This window comes from Anabas testudineus, chromosome 13, assembly GCF_900324465.2.
Source record: "Anabas testudineus chromosome 13, fAnaTes1.2, whole genome shotgun sequence".
NCBI classification, from domain to species: domain Eukaryota; kingdom Metazoa; phylum Chordata; class Actinopteri; order Anabantiformes; family Anabantidae; genus Anabas; species Anabas testudineus.
The window spans coordinates 2,187,745-2,205,191 of NC_046622.1; the positions used below are offsets into that span (position 1 = coordinate 2,187,745).

General features: G+C 39.3%; 1 protein-coding gene across 1 annotated transcript; it reads right to left on the minus strand.

Moving 5' to 3' along the window:
- Positions 1-8,531: 8,531 nt before the first annotated feature.
- LOC113148347 (pannexin-1-like) lies at positions 8,532-16,221 on the minus strand. The gene is made up of 8 exons (XM_026340030.1): positions 16,063-16,221; positions 14,953-15,172; positions 14,310-14,425; positions 13,128-13,315; positions 12,577-12,855; positions 11,850-12,072; positions 10,947-11,196; positions 8,532-10,206 (listed from the first exon to the last, which is right to left on the minus strand). The coding sequence occupies exons 2-8, from the start codon at positions 15,131-15,133 to the stop codon at positions 10,160-10,162; spliced, it is 1,284 nt and encodes a 427-aa protein (XP_026195815.1). The 5' UTR covers positions 15,134-15,172; positions 16,063-16,221; the 3' UTR covers positions 8,532-10,159.
- Positions 16,222-17,447: the final 1,226 nt, after the last annotated feature.

Consider the following 17,447-nt stretch of genomic DNA (forward strand, 5'->3'; position numbering starts at 1 on the left):
ACCTAGAGAGAGCTAAAAGATAGCAGCAATGGAGGTTTGCTTGAAGTCTAGTATCTAGGGCCCACTTCCTAGCTGCTATCTTTTTGCCCTCTTTTATAAAAAAGGATTTAGTTCTCAATTTCATGTCTTCCCCCCAATCACTCACCAACTCAAACATGAAAAGCAGGGATTTCCATTATTTGACTTTTCCTTATATTTAGATAAACTAAGGACTTAATTTTCAGGGTCCTTGGTGGGGTCGAAACATTCCTGGGATATCAATTAAACAAGTGAGTTATGAATGGTGTCAGCGGCGAGTGAAACCACCCGCCGCGAGGGATGTTGAACCCAATTAAAATGCCAGTACCAGAATTCGTGGTTGAACAAGCTCTTTATTATAGATTATGAATGTATGGGTTGGAGTCTGATTGCAGGAACCGGGTAGCCAGAGTGCGTGGATCTATGGATAAAGAGAGGAGAGCTGATGATGAGGCAGGGGTAGGGAGCAATGGTGGGTCAGTGGAGACGTTAGCCGGGCACAGTGTGGTGTAGCTGGTTGGATTAGGTCCTCCTCTTCGTGTGCACACAACATACAGACAATCCAAGAGAAAGCCAGAGAGAAATCCCACAGATATACAAGGTACACGTCCAGTATTCACGACAGTCATCCACAATCCATATACAAAAGAGGGCGATCCGGTACTCACAACAGGCGTCCTCAGACAGTACTATAGACAGGGGCAAGAGCTGGAGAGCAGGTCCAAACGAGAGCAGGGGTCCAAAACCAGAAAAGGCAAAGAGAATCAAGTCACAGTCTTTCAAAGGAGCAGGCAAAACTCAGGGTCGAAAATACGGTCCGGTCTGTAACAGATGCAAACAAGATCACTAGAAACGCTGGAAAGTCAAACACAGGGTCAGGACAATCTGGCAGCTCTCTCAGGGGAAGAGTCAGAATATAAAGGGAGCTGGCACCAGGTGAAAACAATGAACACAGCTGAAAGTGATTGGATAATGAGAATCAAGCTGCCAGCAACAGGAAAGAAAAACAGGAAGTCAGCCACAAAACTAAAAGCAGGACAGGAAGCCCTGTAGGATCATGACAAATGGTCAGAAAAGAGAATTTGTGTTACAAAACAATTCAAAGGGGAATTCCCGTTTGGTCAATATTAAGTCTATACAAGAAAAGGATTTACCATTTGTCCAGGTAATAATGGGTTTTTGGACTTAAAACATTTAACTGTTATATTCAAATTAAATTAAAAAAAATAAATGTAGTTTGTAAATCTCTTTCAACTGTTGTAGCCATGGTTATTCCCGTACAACATGTAGAGGGTTCAGCAGCAAGAGTAGACTTTTGACAAAGCCCCAGTGCTTCTCTTATGGATCTATAATCTGTCAGCAGAAGACTCTCTAGGATTCTTCTTTACCTTAGCATTCCGCGCTGTGCTGGGCTCTTGCAGTCATCTTTACAGGACGACCACGCCCAGGGAGAGTAGCAACAGTGCTGCAACAGTAAACCCAAAACTGTTGTGTTTTTAAAGGGCAGGACAGCTTTCAGCAACACATCCAATATCATCACACTGATTGGACTCAAGGTTGGCTCACTCCTGGCTCCAATTAGCTCTTGGAGAAGTCATTAGGCTAGAGGTTCACATATTTTTTCCACCCTGCACAGTGAATGTTTACATTACGTTCAATAAAAACATGAAAACATATAATGTTTGTGTACTGTTATTTTCAGCACACTGTGTTTTTGTATTGTTGTGAGTTAGATGAATTCAATTTCAATTCAATTCAGTTTTATTTGTATAGCGCCAATTTACAACAGAAGTTATCTCAAGGCACTTTACAGTGTAAGGTATAAGACCTTACAGAAAATATTTATACAAAAAATTATAAAGAAAACCCAACAATCCCATTTGAGCAAGCTTTGGGTAACAGTGGAGAGGAAAAACTCCCTTTAGAGGAAGAAACCTCCAGCAGAACCAGGCTCATAGTGGGCGGCCATCTGCCTCGACCGGTTGGGGTGAGTGGAAAGAGAAGAGAGAAAAGAACATCAATTCAATTCAATTTTATTTGTAGAGCGCTTTTTACAATTGACATTGTCACAAAGCAGCTTTACACAACCAAAGAACAGCACATGAACAGTGAATGTGTATGAATGACTAATTATGACAGCCTAACTAAAAGGGTGGGTTCAGAAGGAAACACAGAGATGAGGGCTCCCTGGGATGTAGAGCAACCAATCACTTCACCATCAACAAACCTGATTGATCAGTGAGAGTTGGGAAGACAACATCTAAACATTACAGTTCACCATAATGCTCTACGTCCATGAGTCCTTCCCAGATCTGTTTACAAAATGCTTGACTAAATAAATAGGTTTTCAGCCTAGACTTAAAGACTGAGACTGTGTCTGAGTCCCGAACGCTATTTGGAAGGCTATTCCATAACTTTGGGGCTTTGTAAGAAAAAGCTCTGCCCCCAGCTGTAGTTTTTAGGATACGAGGTACTGACAGGCAGCCAGCATCCTTTGATCAAAGTAGGCGTGGTGGATCATAAGACACTAGCAGTTCACTTATACTGTGGCGCAAGACCATTTAATGTTTTAAATGTCAAAAGTAGTATTTTAAAATCAATGCGAAATTTCACGGGGAGCCAATGAAGTGTAGATAAGATAGGCGTGATGTGCTCATATCTTCTGGTTCTAGTGAGGACTCTCGCTGCTGCATTCTGAACTAACTGAAGTTTGTTTATGCACCTGGTTGAACAGCCAGACAGTAAGGCATTACAGTAGTCCAACCTAGAGGTGATGAAAGCATGGACTCATTTTTCTGCATCATTTAGTGATGCAGAATAACAAAGACAACAACAAGCACCAAGAACATTGGGCAGGTGAACTGGATTCTGGAGATGTACAGCTCCAGGCCGAGGATACCTGCAGAAAAGTACAGAGAGAGGGAGACAGAGAGGAGGAAACACAACTACAGGAGAGAGAAGACACAAAGTTAATGACATGAAATGGTAGAATTTGAATGGATGGAGGAGAAAGGAGAGAGGAGAGGAGCTCAGTTTATCAGTAGAGTTCCCCCAGCAGACTAACCTATAGCAGCATAACTAAGAGATGGTTCAGAGTCACCTGATCCATCTCTAACTATAAGATTATAAAAAAGGAAAGTTTTAAGTCTAGTCTTAAATGTGGAGAAGGTGTCTGCCTCCAGAACCTGAACTGGGAGCTGGTTCCACAGGAGAGGAGCTTGGTAGCTAAAGGCTCTGCCTCCTATTCTACATTTGGAAACTCTAGGAACCACAAGTAAACCTGCAGTCTGAGAACAGAGAGTTCTGCTTGGAATATATGGAACTATGAGTTCTTTAAGATAAGATGGAGCCTGATTATTAAGGGATTTATAAGTGAGGATGTAACCCAGGTTATTTTTTAGAGCTCAGATTTACACAGTCTTCCTAAACGCATGCTGAACAGGTCTCTGGGATACTGCGCACATGGAGGTTTCTACTCTCCCATCATGACTCTAGGAGACCGCACAACTAGGACAGGTGTGTGAGCGGAGGAGGAAAGAACAGTAGAAAGTCATAAAAGTCATAAAACATTTGACTAGACGTTTGCTGTTTTAGAGTCCATAGAGCTGGAACTGCCAGTGCAAAGAGTTAGAGAAGATAGCTGAATTGAAAGAGACGAGAGGAAAATCCCGACGGGCGTTCAATTAAACAGATTATCCTGGTGAGTTAGCTTCAAACTAGCTAATTAGCCCATGTAACTTTATTTTAGGAAATTTAAAGTGTGTTTTGTTCTTTCGAATACTTCTCTAGGTAAAAACCAGTCAGGATATGTGAATTTGTTGTGTTAGACGAAGTGTTTGAAATGTTTATTAACTAATTAGCCGCTAGGTTCTGCTAGCTAATTGAGGCATACAGCTAAGCGACTGCCACGTGTTTAGCAATTACGGTAACTCCGGTAAGACATGTGACATGTTTTGTGTTAGAATTGATATATATGATGTTGAAATGATTAGAGTAGATGTGTTTTTGTAAATTTGTTTAAGAAATGAAACATGACATCTGTGTTTTATGTATATGTATGTATATTTTGTTTATAGTATTGTATTTTATTTAAACATTATTGGAGCCTGAAATAGGGTTTTGGACACTTTGATAATTGTTCTGCACGCTTGTGTGCAGGCTGGTTTTTTGTTTGAGGAACAGTTCTTCTGCTGTCGTGGAGCTGAAGTCTTCTCTTCAGGACTCCAAGATCATCACTCCTAGGCGGTGGTAGGAACAGATTAGAGACACTCTTCGAGGGAAATTCACCCTTTCGTTCTATTTTTTCCGTTTGATATGTTGGCTATAATTTTGGCTGAATATTGAAACTAATGAAACTGAGACCATAAAAAAGGAATCTTTCAACAAGGAACTCAAAAGAATAAGAACTGATAACTGAGTATTTGGGTTGACTTGAAAAGAATTGTTTATTTATGTTGTTAATTATTTTCTTATCATTTTTTAGTAATTGGTCTAAGATAAGTTATTTTGTTTGTCACTGTAATTGTTCCATTTTTTTAAATACATTCTTTTTGCTATTTTCATAAGTGTGTATGTGTGAATTTCTAGTGGGATGGAGGTCTTCTCACTCTCTTTGTAGAGTTGCTACTGCCAGTCTCCTTACCGAACCCAGTAATAAATGAACACAAAGAACTCTAAATCTGAGTACCCTACAGATCTGAATCACACTGTGCCCAAACTCGGTAGGAAGCATAGAACAGATAACCTTAGATACTCGGTCGGGGTCAGAAGTGTAGATTTTAGATAGCCAGGGTAGGGCATCAGCCTACTAGGGGCTACAAGGAGAAGAATTTTAAATTCAATTCTGGATTTTACAGGGAGCCAATGGAGAGAAGCTAACGTAGGAGAAATATGATCTCTCTTACTAATTCCAGTCAGAGCTCTGGCTGCAGCATTTTGGATTAACTCTAACTAATGAAGATCGGAGCACATTTTATGACCAATTCATGCAAAACTCCACGTAATCCCAAAGGGTTCACATACTTTTGATTGCCACTGTAAATGCTTGTAACTATCTATTAAATTATGGCCTTTGATTAAATTTTTTTAACATCTGGGAGCTTGCATCGAGTCGAATAACCGAATTACATAATGTATTTCTATCGTACTTTTCTAAAATACAATTAAAGTCACCTCAAATTACAACTTCTCTCAAGTGTTTGCAATGTCAGAAGGTGATCTTGCATTTCAGTACGGCAATAAACATTTATTACTCTCAATTTACAGCTGTTTCTTTAAATGTCCACTAGTAATACCCATCTATAACCCTTTCAACCCACTAGATATTAAATTTTGTTAAACAAAATTGCTACCACTGAAGCTCTGTTTTTGTTATTACTGTTGGACTGTGGCTCAATCTACTAGCAAAAACTCTCTTCTATGTGTCAGCCAAGTCCTGCGTGCTCGTTTATGAAGGAATAGGAGAAGAAGTTTCGGTCTCAGATTATATGTTTATTTAACGATTAAATGAATAAATGAATTAATAAATGAATAAACAAATGAATGAATAAATGAACAAATAAATGTATTATAAATGAATAAAGCATACAGAGCTCTGGGTCTTGATCTTCCTATCCCTGACAAACAAAGTGTGTGCCAGTTCACGAAGTCTGACACCTGACTCTCCCTGACCCAGTCTTCTTATACACAAAAATACAATCATTTGCATAAATGTTTGCACATTCTTCATTCCGGTTAATCCATAGGTCCACCTCAGCCTCATCCGACGCCTTGACCTTCATCCTCCTCAGTCATTGGTCCACGTTGCATCAGGTTCCTTCCTGGTGGGGCCCTTCATCCTCAGAGCACGTTTCCCACGATTTATGCCTTTTTGAAAACATAACACAAAGATACCTTGTGCTCTGATCTCCTTCATATCTGGTTACTCCTATGCCTTGCAATTTAATTGCAAGCTGCTTCCACATAACACCCTTTATGTTGTTATCAGTGGTTGTTCGTGAGAAGATTCTTTCTCTCTGCTTCAACCGTTTCATGTCTAACCATAAATTGGATCTGTGGCCCCCCTATACTCCCTTACCTGCTTTAATTATCAACCCGACCATGAACTTTATGTGCCTGGTACCTTCTTGTGATGTTACCATACAGGGCCGTTTATGAATCTTGTGCATACCTTTCTGATTCTACATGTTACATGGCCTTACACGGAAATTTATATGTCCACTCTACATTAAGTGAAGCATTACATTACCTAATCAAAATTACTAAATTTTTCCATCTGTCTTTGTCTTCTTCTTCTCTTTTGGCTTTTCCCATTCGGGTCGCCACAGCGAATCGCCCTTTTCCACCTCTCTCTATCATGGACATCTTCTACCGTAACGCTAGCCAACCTCATGTCCTCTGTTATAACATCCATATATCTCCTCTTTGGCCGTCCTCTTGCCCTCCTGCCTGGCAGCTCCATCTCCAAAATCCTTCTACCAATATACTCACTATCCCTCCTCTGAACATGTCCAAACCATCTCAGTCTGGCCTCTCTGACTTTGTTGCTAACACAGACAACGTGAGCCGTCCCTCTGATGTGCTCGTTCCTTATTCTGTCTAACCTGGTCACTCCTAAGGAGAACCTCAACATCTTCATCTCTGCTACCTCCATCTCAGCCTCTTGTCTCTTTCTCACTGCTACCGTCTCTAACCCATAGAGCAGAGCTGGTCTCACCACTGTCTTGTAGACCTTTCCTTTGAGTCTTGCTGACACTCTTCTGTCATACGACACTTTCCTCCACCCGTTCCAACCTGCCTGCACTCGCCTCTTCACCTCTTTTCCACACTCCCCATCACACTGAACTGTTGACCCCAAGTACTTAAACTCCTGCACCTTCTTCACCTCAGCCCCCTGTAACCTAACATTTCTACCTTGATCCCTCTCGTTCAGACACATGTATTCTGTCTTACTACGACTGACCTTCATGCCTCTTCTTTCCAGAGCAAACCTCCACCTTTCCAGCTGTTCCTCCACCTGCTCTCTACTCTCACTGCAAATCACAATGTCATCCGCAAACATCATTGTCCAGGGAGATTCCTGTCTGACCTCATCTGTTAGCCTGTCCATCAGCATAGCAAACAAGAAGGGACTCAAAGCTGATCCTTGGTGTAGTCCCACCTCCACCTTGAACTCCTCTGAGAGCCACTGTCCTGTTTGTGTTTCAGGTTTCCCTGCCCTACCCCATGCTAATTACCTGGATCAGGTGTATTCAGCCAATCAGAAGCTATAAGTACAGGGACAGTTAGAAAACAAGCAGGGCAGTGGCTCTCGAGGACCAGGGTCTACACTCTCTGTAGACCTTCATGGGATTGTGATGTACAATAGATGAAATCATAAAGAGGTCATAAACCATTTCTACAGCTTTGAGAGTTCCTCAGATGCACAGTGACCTCAATAAATTGAGGTTTTGGAACCACCAGGACTCTTTCAAGGGCCTTGATCAGTCACCCACCTTAGTGGAGTTCATTAATCAGAACTTCATAGTGGAGTGGTGAGACTGAAACCACTTTGCATAAATGAATAAATTAATCTGAATCCAGATGACAGCCTTGTTGGAGTTTAGCAAATTACTTTAAGGACTCTGAGAGCATCTCTGGGGGGATGATTCAAGACAACACGGAAGTGGCTCCAGGAAAAGTCCCTGTGCTCAAATGACCCCCCAACCAACCAAAGTCTGCATCTCAACCTCACAGAACATCTTTGCAGCAGCCTGCATGTGGCAGGTCACTACTACTTACCATCCAATAGAAGAGCTGATGTAAAGGGGCTCCTAGCTAGTACTGAATATTTTTAAAAAGAGAAATATGCAGAAATTCCTACACGTCTCTTTGTCATTGGGTTAATGAACAGATTAGCCAAAAGCAATGCCTGCCTTGTTTTAATACTTATGATAAACCAGTCTTTCAGTTTACCCCAAGGCTTATAAGATTCTTGGAAACCAGTTGAACCAGTACAGATGTCGGTGAGTATTTGTTGTAGGGTTTATCCTAAACTTCAAATATGATCACATCCACGACCTTTACCCCGCTCCAACATTCAGTTGCACCCTCATCAAATAAGAATCAGACACCATCTCACTTAACAGTAATGTCTGTTTATTTTTGAGACAGCAAACAATTGTAAAACTGTAATTAACAGCCTTAATCATATCTCAGACGTGTCCTACATATGTTTCAAACTGTTTTGAACTTTTACCTTAGGATACAAACAACACTATAAAAAGTTTATTTGCATCACCAAAAAAACAAACATTGTTCCAAGACACAATAATGAAGTGCCCCAGTGCAGAAAAATTGGATTCCAATGACTGTGAGCTATTGTATGAAAAAGGCAGGAAAGATCACAATACACGAACAAGTGTATATTAAAGAGGAGATTGTACCACAGCCGTATCTTGACAACATCTACTTCCACTTAGTGCAGGCAGAGGTTTGAAGTAAACACAGACAAGTGAGATGTTTTTAATCCCTGAGGTGTCAAATTTGATTCCAGGCTGAGACGTCCAACCATCTAAGAAATTTCACTTAACCTCTAACACAACGACCCTAAAGCTATTTGAGTTATTGTGGTCGTACCCTTTACAATCTTGACATTGTCTTGAAATGAGATTAAGAAATACATTCTCCCACAGTGATAAATATATTACATCTCAAGTTTCTACTGTAACTTGACTTTAAAAGTAAAATGTTTTGTGATGTTTTACTGCTTATGTGCTGGACACTGAAAGATACAGTAAACATTTGTGATTTTCTTAGTCAATGGTTTTCTTCTTTCTTGTAGAACGTACCTTTGCTGACATATGATTTTTTGACTACACCACCACCCTCATGCAAAACATCCAAACATCATTTACATGATTGAATGTAAATTATGTTTGTCACAGAAATATAATAAAAGCCCAAACACAGTGAGTCAAAACAAACAACCAAACTGAAAAAAAAAAACACCTCTAAAAGACACGTAAACACGTGAAAAACTATCATCCTGACAGAATTTCATCAAAATGCTCCCAGGCCTGCTGTAGGTACAGACACCTGATGACACGTCATATTTGACAGAGGACAACAGCTGCATCTTTGTCTGGATTTTGGCGTGATAGTGTTTTAACCATTAACACAGAAATAAATTAACAATAGCACAGTCGTTTTTTGCTTGCACCCTGACAAATTAAAGTTCTCATTTCACATTATACAACCACATATTTATCAAATTATTATGAGATGTTAGCTTACTTTTTTTATGACAGACGTTAAATACAGTGACTTCGACTGATCTCATAGTACCATAAAACTCTTGTTAGACAAAGTCAACATTTGTTGCTAAAAAAATAAATCACAAGTACATTGTTCAGAAATGTCTGTGCTAAAACAGGAAAGGTGCAGTAGCCTCAACCAACCATAAAAATGTGATCAATAAGGTTTCTCACATAAAGTGAAGAATATTTTGTTATATCATGAAAAGACTAAAAGAAAGAAAGAAAATATAAAATGAGAACAGTTTGATATAATTTGTACTTGATGGTTTGATAAATTAAATTATTACGAAACACTTCAGTTACAATTTTGCATTTATAACTAGCATATAAACATTCAATAAAAAGTTTATAACCCACTAATATGCATTTGAAAGCAACAGTATTAATGAAGAATATGTATTAATAGATGTTTTAAATGTTAACAAATCATACTGCACATTAACAAGTGTTATACAATTTATTTTATGTTTATATTGTCCTTATAAATGCTAAATTGCAGAGTTTATCGTGGGGTGTCACAGAAGACTGGGATTTGTACCAACACGGTTTTTTGACTATAGTGTTTCACCTCAAATCACCCAGTTCCTCTGCTTTACACCTTGTGCTGTGCCGGGTGCAAAAATTCAGCTTCTAAAAAATCCAATGAAGACATTCAAACACAAGAACAAAAATATCAGAGTTTGTGAATTCCATGCTAATGAATGTCTACAAGATGAGTTGTCTATGCACTGTGAGACAGTAGTGACAGTAGGAAATCCTTGGAGAAAATCCTTTGTCTATGTCTTCACTGTGATGCCAGCAGCTCATCACATCGCTCTCTGCAGGACAGCTCCTCCCCCTGTGCTCTAAGTCCCTGTTACATCACCAGTTCCTCGCAGCAAAGGACTGAGCTCTGAAAATATATAAAATATTCAGCATGACCATAAATTATTATTTGGGGGTTTATGGACAGGCTTACGTCTAAGGTTGTTTGTTTATATTTATTCGTTTATTCGTTCCGTGTGCAGTATGTACAGAATTAGTTTCTGTCCTGGTGAAATAGTGCACATAACGAGGCAATAGGCTTAGCTTAGCATTAATACAGAAATCAGACGTAAACCGTTAGCTAGGCTCTGTGAAATAAGGGTACAATCCACCTACCACTCACTAAAGCTCACTACTGAATATGTTTTTTCTTAATCCATGAAAAGTAGAGGTGTAAAAATAACTGTAGCCTACAGTTAGTGCACATGTATGCACATTAACTCACTGATCTGTTTAATTTGCAAATCAAATTCCCCTATGAAAAAATTTAAGCTCAAAGAAAGTAAGTAAAGTAAGAAATTGCAAGCAAGTGTTTATTCCAAACTACTGCTTTAAGGACATGTAACTAAAAGGACCTTATATTTTGACTGAGAAAAAAAAAAAAAAACCCTAAATTATTCAATCTGTATTTTTTACCCCCTCACACAAAGTGGTTTTGTGCACAGATACAGAAATCTACACTTTATAATGTTTCATTGTTCCTTCCCTCCACGCTGCCTTAAAACAAGATGATAACTTTTTATAGGACACAGGATTAATATGTGATATTTAACTCTACACAGAAAGATATAAATAAAAACTCATCAACATCTGTGTCGTGTCTCTCACCTTTCATCTCTGTCTCATTCTTCGTGTCATTCTGACGGTTGCAGCTGTTCTTAGACTCTCCAGCCTTGGATGCTGTAGAGATGCTGCCACAGTCAGCTGCATTAGTTTTAACTTGATCCTGTTTCCCTACAGCACCTGGAAGTTTCCCATCCACACTGTCCATCTTCACCAGATACAGAGTCTGCAAAAGACTTATGGCGTCAAAGTTCTCTCCAGAGCATTCGTCTCGTCTTCTTAATAACTCCAATACCTGCAGTCAGAAAAAAATACAAGGATCAGACAAAACTAAAAATCATGTTTTAGTTGTTAGAACTAGTATAACTTGCATACAATACTGGCACACTCCACACCCATCCATTTACAATTTCTGATCAGTCCCCAGTGAGTTTATCAACCTTTTCAAACCAGAGGTTTTTCAAACATATGTTAAGAAATGTTTCATTAATTAGTGTCAGTAGTATTTTCTTTCCTGTACAATTATACAGGAAAGAAAAATACATTATAGATTCTGATATATTTAGATCAGTATATGAATGTTGAAGATTGTTATTTTGCTCTTGTACTAATAATAATGAATACTTTATTGATCCCCTTGTAGTATGGAGACATGAAATTGGTCTTTTAGGAGAAGCACAAAATGAGCCAATAGCTGTTTGTCTCTGCCTGCACGTCTCTTGTGATTGTATGTAAATTGTCTGTGCTTAAAATCACTGCCTCTTTCTTCCTTTAAAAGAAGTAGTTTGTTCTATGGTGAGAATTACAGGGTTTGGACACAGGACACACCCTGACTAGAAAAACACGGACTAGAAAAGACTTCACACTCACATAAAATGTCATCAAGTACATGTATTTTTGGACAGTTTAAGTTCATTTTACACCAACACACACTAGCTGCCAACACACCTTCATGTATTTGTAGGACTTCAGTTCACTAATGTTTTCCTCCAGGAAAAGCAGATAGAGAGAGAGATCGTCCCATTGGCCTTCAGGGGTGGGCAGGACGCTCACTGTGGGCAGCGACTGGTAGGTTTCTAGGAATTGAGCGTATCCGTGGCAGAATAGTGGACGGAGACTGGCATAGATCACCACAGGGACCAGTGCAATGAACAGGATCAAGTTAACAAGGCTGGAAACAGTGCAACAGACATGCAAAGAAGAGTGACATGGTGAAAAGGAGCTTCTCTGGATAACGGCATAAACATGATTTAAGTGGAAAGAGACTCCACATGGCAAAATATGGATAAATTGAGCAGAACACATTGGGATATTACAGATTCTTTTGAAAATCTTCACAATCACACAGATGAACTCATGGACAACTAGCAACAGGTATTTTGTGTAATCTGTTTTGTTTTTCTGTATGCAGTTAGTTTTGTGGGTGATTCAGTTGTGTTTTGGTTTATATAGAAAAACTAAATGTACCTTCTAAATACTTTTGAGGCAACCCTTGCCAAAGATATCCTGTTGTTATCTCCATCTTAGAAAAGCTGCTCATCAACATTTTCTGACACAATAATAATGCTCATGTTTTTATGTCCATCTTTCAGACTGACTCAGGTGAACCATTACTGAAATTAACTGCATCTCAGTCTGCTTCCTTTAGAACTAAACCCACGGGAGAGACAGATACCTCAGCAACGAGAAGACTCCCACAGCAATCAGCTTGCACTGAACCTTCTCAGGGACACCGGGCTCAGAGACGAGCAGTCCGACACGCAGCGTGCAGCCAAACTCATCCGTGACGGAGGCCAGGCGGAGGTAGTAACCCAGGTAGACGCAGGCGCACACAAGGGTGACAAGAGTCAGGCCACGACACAGCAGGTAGTAAAACAGCATCAACCGCGAGTGACGCTTGGTCATGAGAAACTTCTCCACCAGCGGGTAATTAAAACAGCCCTCAGTGGGGTCACTGACCAGACAGTTGAAGAAACACAAGGCAGAGAGGGATGGTTAATACTCAGTTCTTGTTGAAGCAGCTCTTGTTAGTTTTCTTGGTGGCAACAGAACTCTGTAATATCAATAATGAATATTTTATTGATCCCCTTGGGGAATCTGCTCACTGTTATGTCATTTCAGAGCATAAAATACATTTTCAATCAAATGTTTTGGAACGAAGATACACGACACGCAGTGTGTCTGGGTAATGTGTTTTTAAATGTTGGCCTGTCTGTGCTACTGTACCTCTCTTGCGCGCGCTGTCCTGAGGTGGCCATGCGTTTGGCCAGAGTCACAGCACGGTTGTAACAGCGGTCCAGCTCCTCCATGATGAAGCCGAGGTCCGACTGCAGGAGATGTGCAGCAGAAAACCTCCAGAACAACGCTGGGGTGTACATCATCACTGACACCAACAGCAGGATGTAAGGAAAGAACTAGAGAGAGAAGGCAGAACTAAGAAATGCTAAGTAACAATTGAAATTAGCATCAACACTTTTGAATTTTGAGCAGACAAGGGAGCCACTGCTGTCTCATCAATAACACAATAAAAACAGTGAAGCATCATACATGTGGCTCTTAAACAAGATTGTAAACAAATCGGCTGTTAGTGCAGTGAAGTAGATTTCACAACACAAATGACTTGTTCAAGTCATGCACTGATTCATCTGGAAGCTAAATATTAAGAAGCAGAGGTAAAAGAACAAAGTATGAAAACTATGCAGGAGCAGCAGCTCAACCTGCAGATTAGCTTTCATTTTATTATGAGTCACTACAGAACAATTTTAAATGATCAGAACTATGAACTGCTGCAATGTAGATATTTAGACATTTATGTTGGAATTTGAAGAAACACACGCTCTTTACTGTTTATACAACATCTTACTGAAAATATTCTGAAACACATTAAAATCACAATGCATTTCCTGCACATACATCACACCACAATCAACAGGTTCGTGATTTAAAACAATCATTATACTGTATCACTCACTGCTGGGTGGTAAAGTGTTAAGTTAAACACTAACTACCTTTTAGGAGAATAACTGTCAGACTTTCCACACAGCACATCACACTTCACTGCACCCAGACTGAGGCTACATGGCATGTCTCCCGCAGTAGTAGGACAGCCTTTACATGTCCCATTGTTCTGATGGTATGTCACTGGGCATGTTCCCTTTTGGTGTGAGTGTGTAGATTTAATCTAATAATAAATAATTAATAATAAAAGTTATGTTAAGTTGTATTTATTTTCTATTTTAAAGTTATGACCAGCTCAATGTTTCGCTCTGTTCTTATACATCACGAAACAGTTATCATTAGGAACTAACGTCTGTCTCCATGGTCGACTGGGAATTGAGGAAGCTGAGGTTTTCTCACATTGTGTCTCGGCCACAGGGCATAAGGCTGCGTGTGTGTGCATGTGTGTACCTTGTGCAGCCACATAGGCAGAGTGTGTGTATGTACAGCTGCCCAACAATACGAGTCCACATAAGCAGCCTGCCTCCATGAGAAGTTAGTAGGAGCAAAACAGCTGATCTGAGTACCTGAGAGACACAAACATATGTGTATCAGAAAACAACAGGAACAGGAGGGAATCAAACACTGTTCATCTGTATTATTTTAACATTTTAACTGCAGATTTCTCTAAAAATTGAAAAACTACTGAATAATTTCACTCTGCTCTGCAGCTTTATTGTGAAAGTTGTTATTTTTGTCCAGTTGCCTGTTTATTGAACATACTGAAATAAAACTGTCCTGAACTCATTTCTATCTTCTATGAAGGTGATATTATTCAGTTTTTGTTTAAACTGTTTCAGAGACGTGTAGAATCATTATAAATGCTGTAGTTTGTTGCTGGATAGTGTAGAGAGGAATTTCTGTTATTAGCTTGTTCCTAAATGAGATGTGTGCAAAAGCTAAGCCACAGCTTAAACCTGAATCTACGTTTTATCTTAACTTAAAGTCAGGTCTCTGCAGAAATCTAACTTTTATATCCTCCTCTCTGGAAGAATATCACCCTAACGCAGACCAGAACCAGACTGGATCTAGTCTCAGAACAGGTTCAACTCACCAACAGAAACTTCTTGAGCAAAGGCCAGAGAGATGAGGAGGAGGGGCAGGCCCACTGCCACACAGGTCACCATCTTGTCAATGGCCAGCTCAGTTCGGACATTGCGGTATCGAGCTTGGTTGGGCTCCTTCAACAGAAAATCACTGAACACATACTCTGTAGCTACGTGGGCGATGGCCATCTCAACGCTCAGCTGTTACCTGCAGCACATAGACAACACCTGCAGAGACACACAAAATAAACACGTTTAGGTTCTTTCTCTGTTTCTCTTCAATGTCTGAAGCTGCTCAGCTTAACCAGGAATAAGTAATTTGCTGAATGCAAAACAGAAGTCAAATAAATACAGTGTGGACTGATCAGTGTGGTGCTTCTGCTCTGTTTCCTAAACTGTGCCTTAACACAGTTCATGCTAAATAAATAAATAAATAAAGCTACATTTCTGTGATATTTGACTATTCATCACGACTTGTAAAGGCATAGAGATATTTAGAGATATATAAGCAACAACTCAGCACTTTTCACTGTCTCCTATTTTGTTCTTCTACAGGCAGAAAGGTGCAACATGCTTATTTCAATGAGGTGAAAAGGAAAGACTTTAAGCCAAACCTGTAGTCACTGAAAACAGAGACAGGGGGTGCAGCTTCTCTCCAGATATTTCTGAGCTGGTACACAAATATTTAAGCAGCATATTTAAGGAAACCGTTTCTAAAGTAGCCACAGTGCAGAAGGTCGATGCTGCAGTGATTTGACTGATTGTGAAAACCTTCATGTCACTCGTCACTAACTCAGTGCAGCTCTGTGTGCTTCACTTGCTGCAGTAATCAACACTCGGCCTGTTGGTTATTTATAAAACCACGGATGAAAACAACCCGTGACCGTCGGTATTCACACATCAACACACTCCTTTGTCCACCTGGCCATGTTGTATGACACGACGGAAAATATCAGCTTCATTTAACGAATACTTTTAATTCACGCTGACTTCACTTTAAATCGCTTCACTAACTCACACCGACTGTTCTCAGGGTTCAAACAAACATTTCGTTTATAATCACGTTGGCTCATTCTCGACATAATCAACTAGAGCCGCTCCCGTTTGGTTTAGTTTACCTGTTAACCGGACATGACATAAACCGCCGGTGTTTTCCAGGACAGGAGCGAAAAGAAACGGAGAAGAAACGTGCAACAGACGAAACAATAAAGTGAACAAGTTTCCAAATGAATCTTCTTCCTCCGAGAAACGAACTCCTTCCGCCCTTCTTTAAAAACAGGTGCCTTCACGGCCAGCTCCGACTTTCTGACTCTGGTGATGCCTTCAAATGCAGCTTGTGATTTTCTACTTTTGCATGCCGAGCAATCCTTGCTTTTTAAAAAAGAGTGGCACCAAGTTGGCAGAGGAATTTTCACTTTTACTGAATATTCAGGTATAAGAGCAAATAGTGCCGATAAGTACTCTGCTACAACTAAAAGTTGACTTTTACTTTTAGCACAAACTACTACTTGATGAAGAAAGTGATTTCTCTGGGTTACTGATTTGAGTTACTGATAAAATCACTGTATTTTAAACAGGATTTATGGGTTGATTAGAAATAAAGGTTGTGCAGAAATCTAAAATGTTTTGATTCAAAACTTTATTGTCATTTACTTAAACCACAAGTACTCATATAAATGGAATTTTGAAGCACTGACTTGCTCGGTAGAGAAGGAGTAAGGACAGAAATAAAAACTAAAATAACAGTGCACACGTACTGTAAATAACTAACTCCCAAAATAAATAGTGTACATGTGCTAATTATAATCACTAAAAGACACAAAGTATTATTATTATTATTATTACTATAAAGGATGAAAATTCATGTACAGATTCAGGGAGGGAACCACGTCAAAAACCTAGTTTCTGATCATTTACTTTACTTAAATGAAAGAAAGAAAATCTAATAACTAGTTACAGAGTAAGGGCCAAAGCAGCTGGTAAATATGATACAATACAATACATTATAATTCGTTTGTTGATTATATTGTAAAATAATAATAATAATAATAATAATAATAATAATAATAATAATAATAACAATAATGTAAAATTTTTAACTAAAACCTATTAAAAATACTCAATAATACACAATAAGATGCAAATACCTCACAAGTGTACTAAAGTACAGTACTTGTACGGTACTTAGTTACATTACACATCAAAAATTAATTACATTTTACTTTTTTTGCTGAACCCTTATTTCAATATTGTGATTATGTTATCAGTTTCATAACAACAGTTAACTCAACATCCTTTTATCAGATTCAGAATTGTCCACAGCTGTTCCCTCATACCAACTCTAATAAATATATTTCGTGGTTCTACACACCTTCCTACAACACAGTTTGAAATTAGATCTAGTAGCTTAGATTTCTGAGATTCACAGGCCATGTGCGTAATTTACAAATAAGTAGCCTACACATTAGGGGTTAAATAGGTTATTTGGACCCTATCACACCCA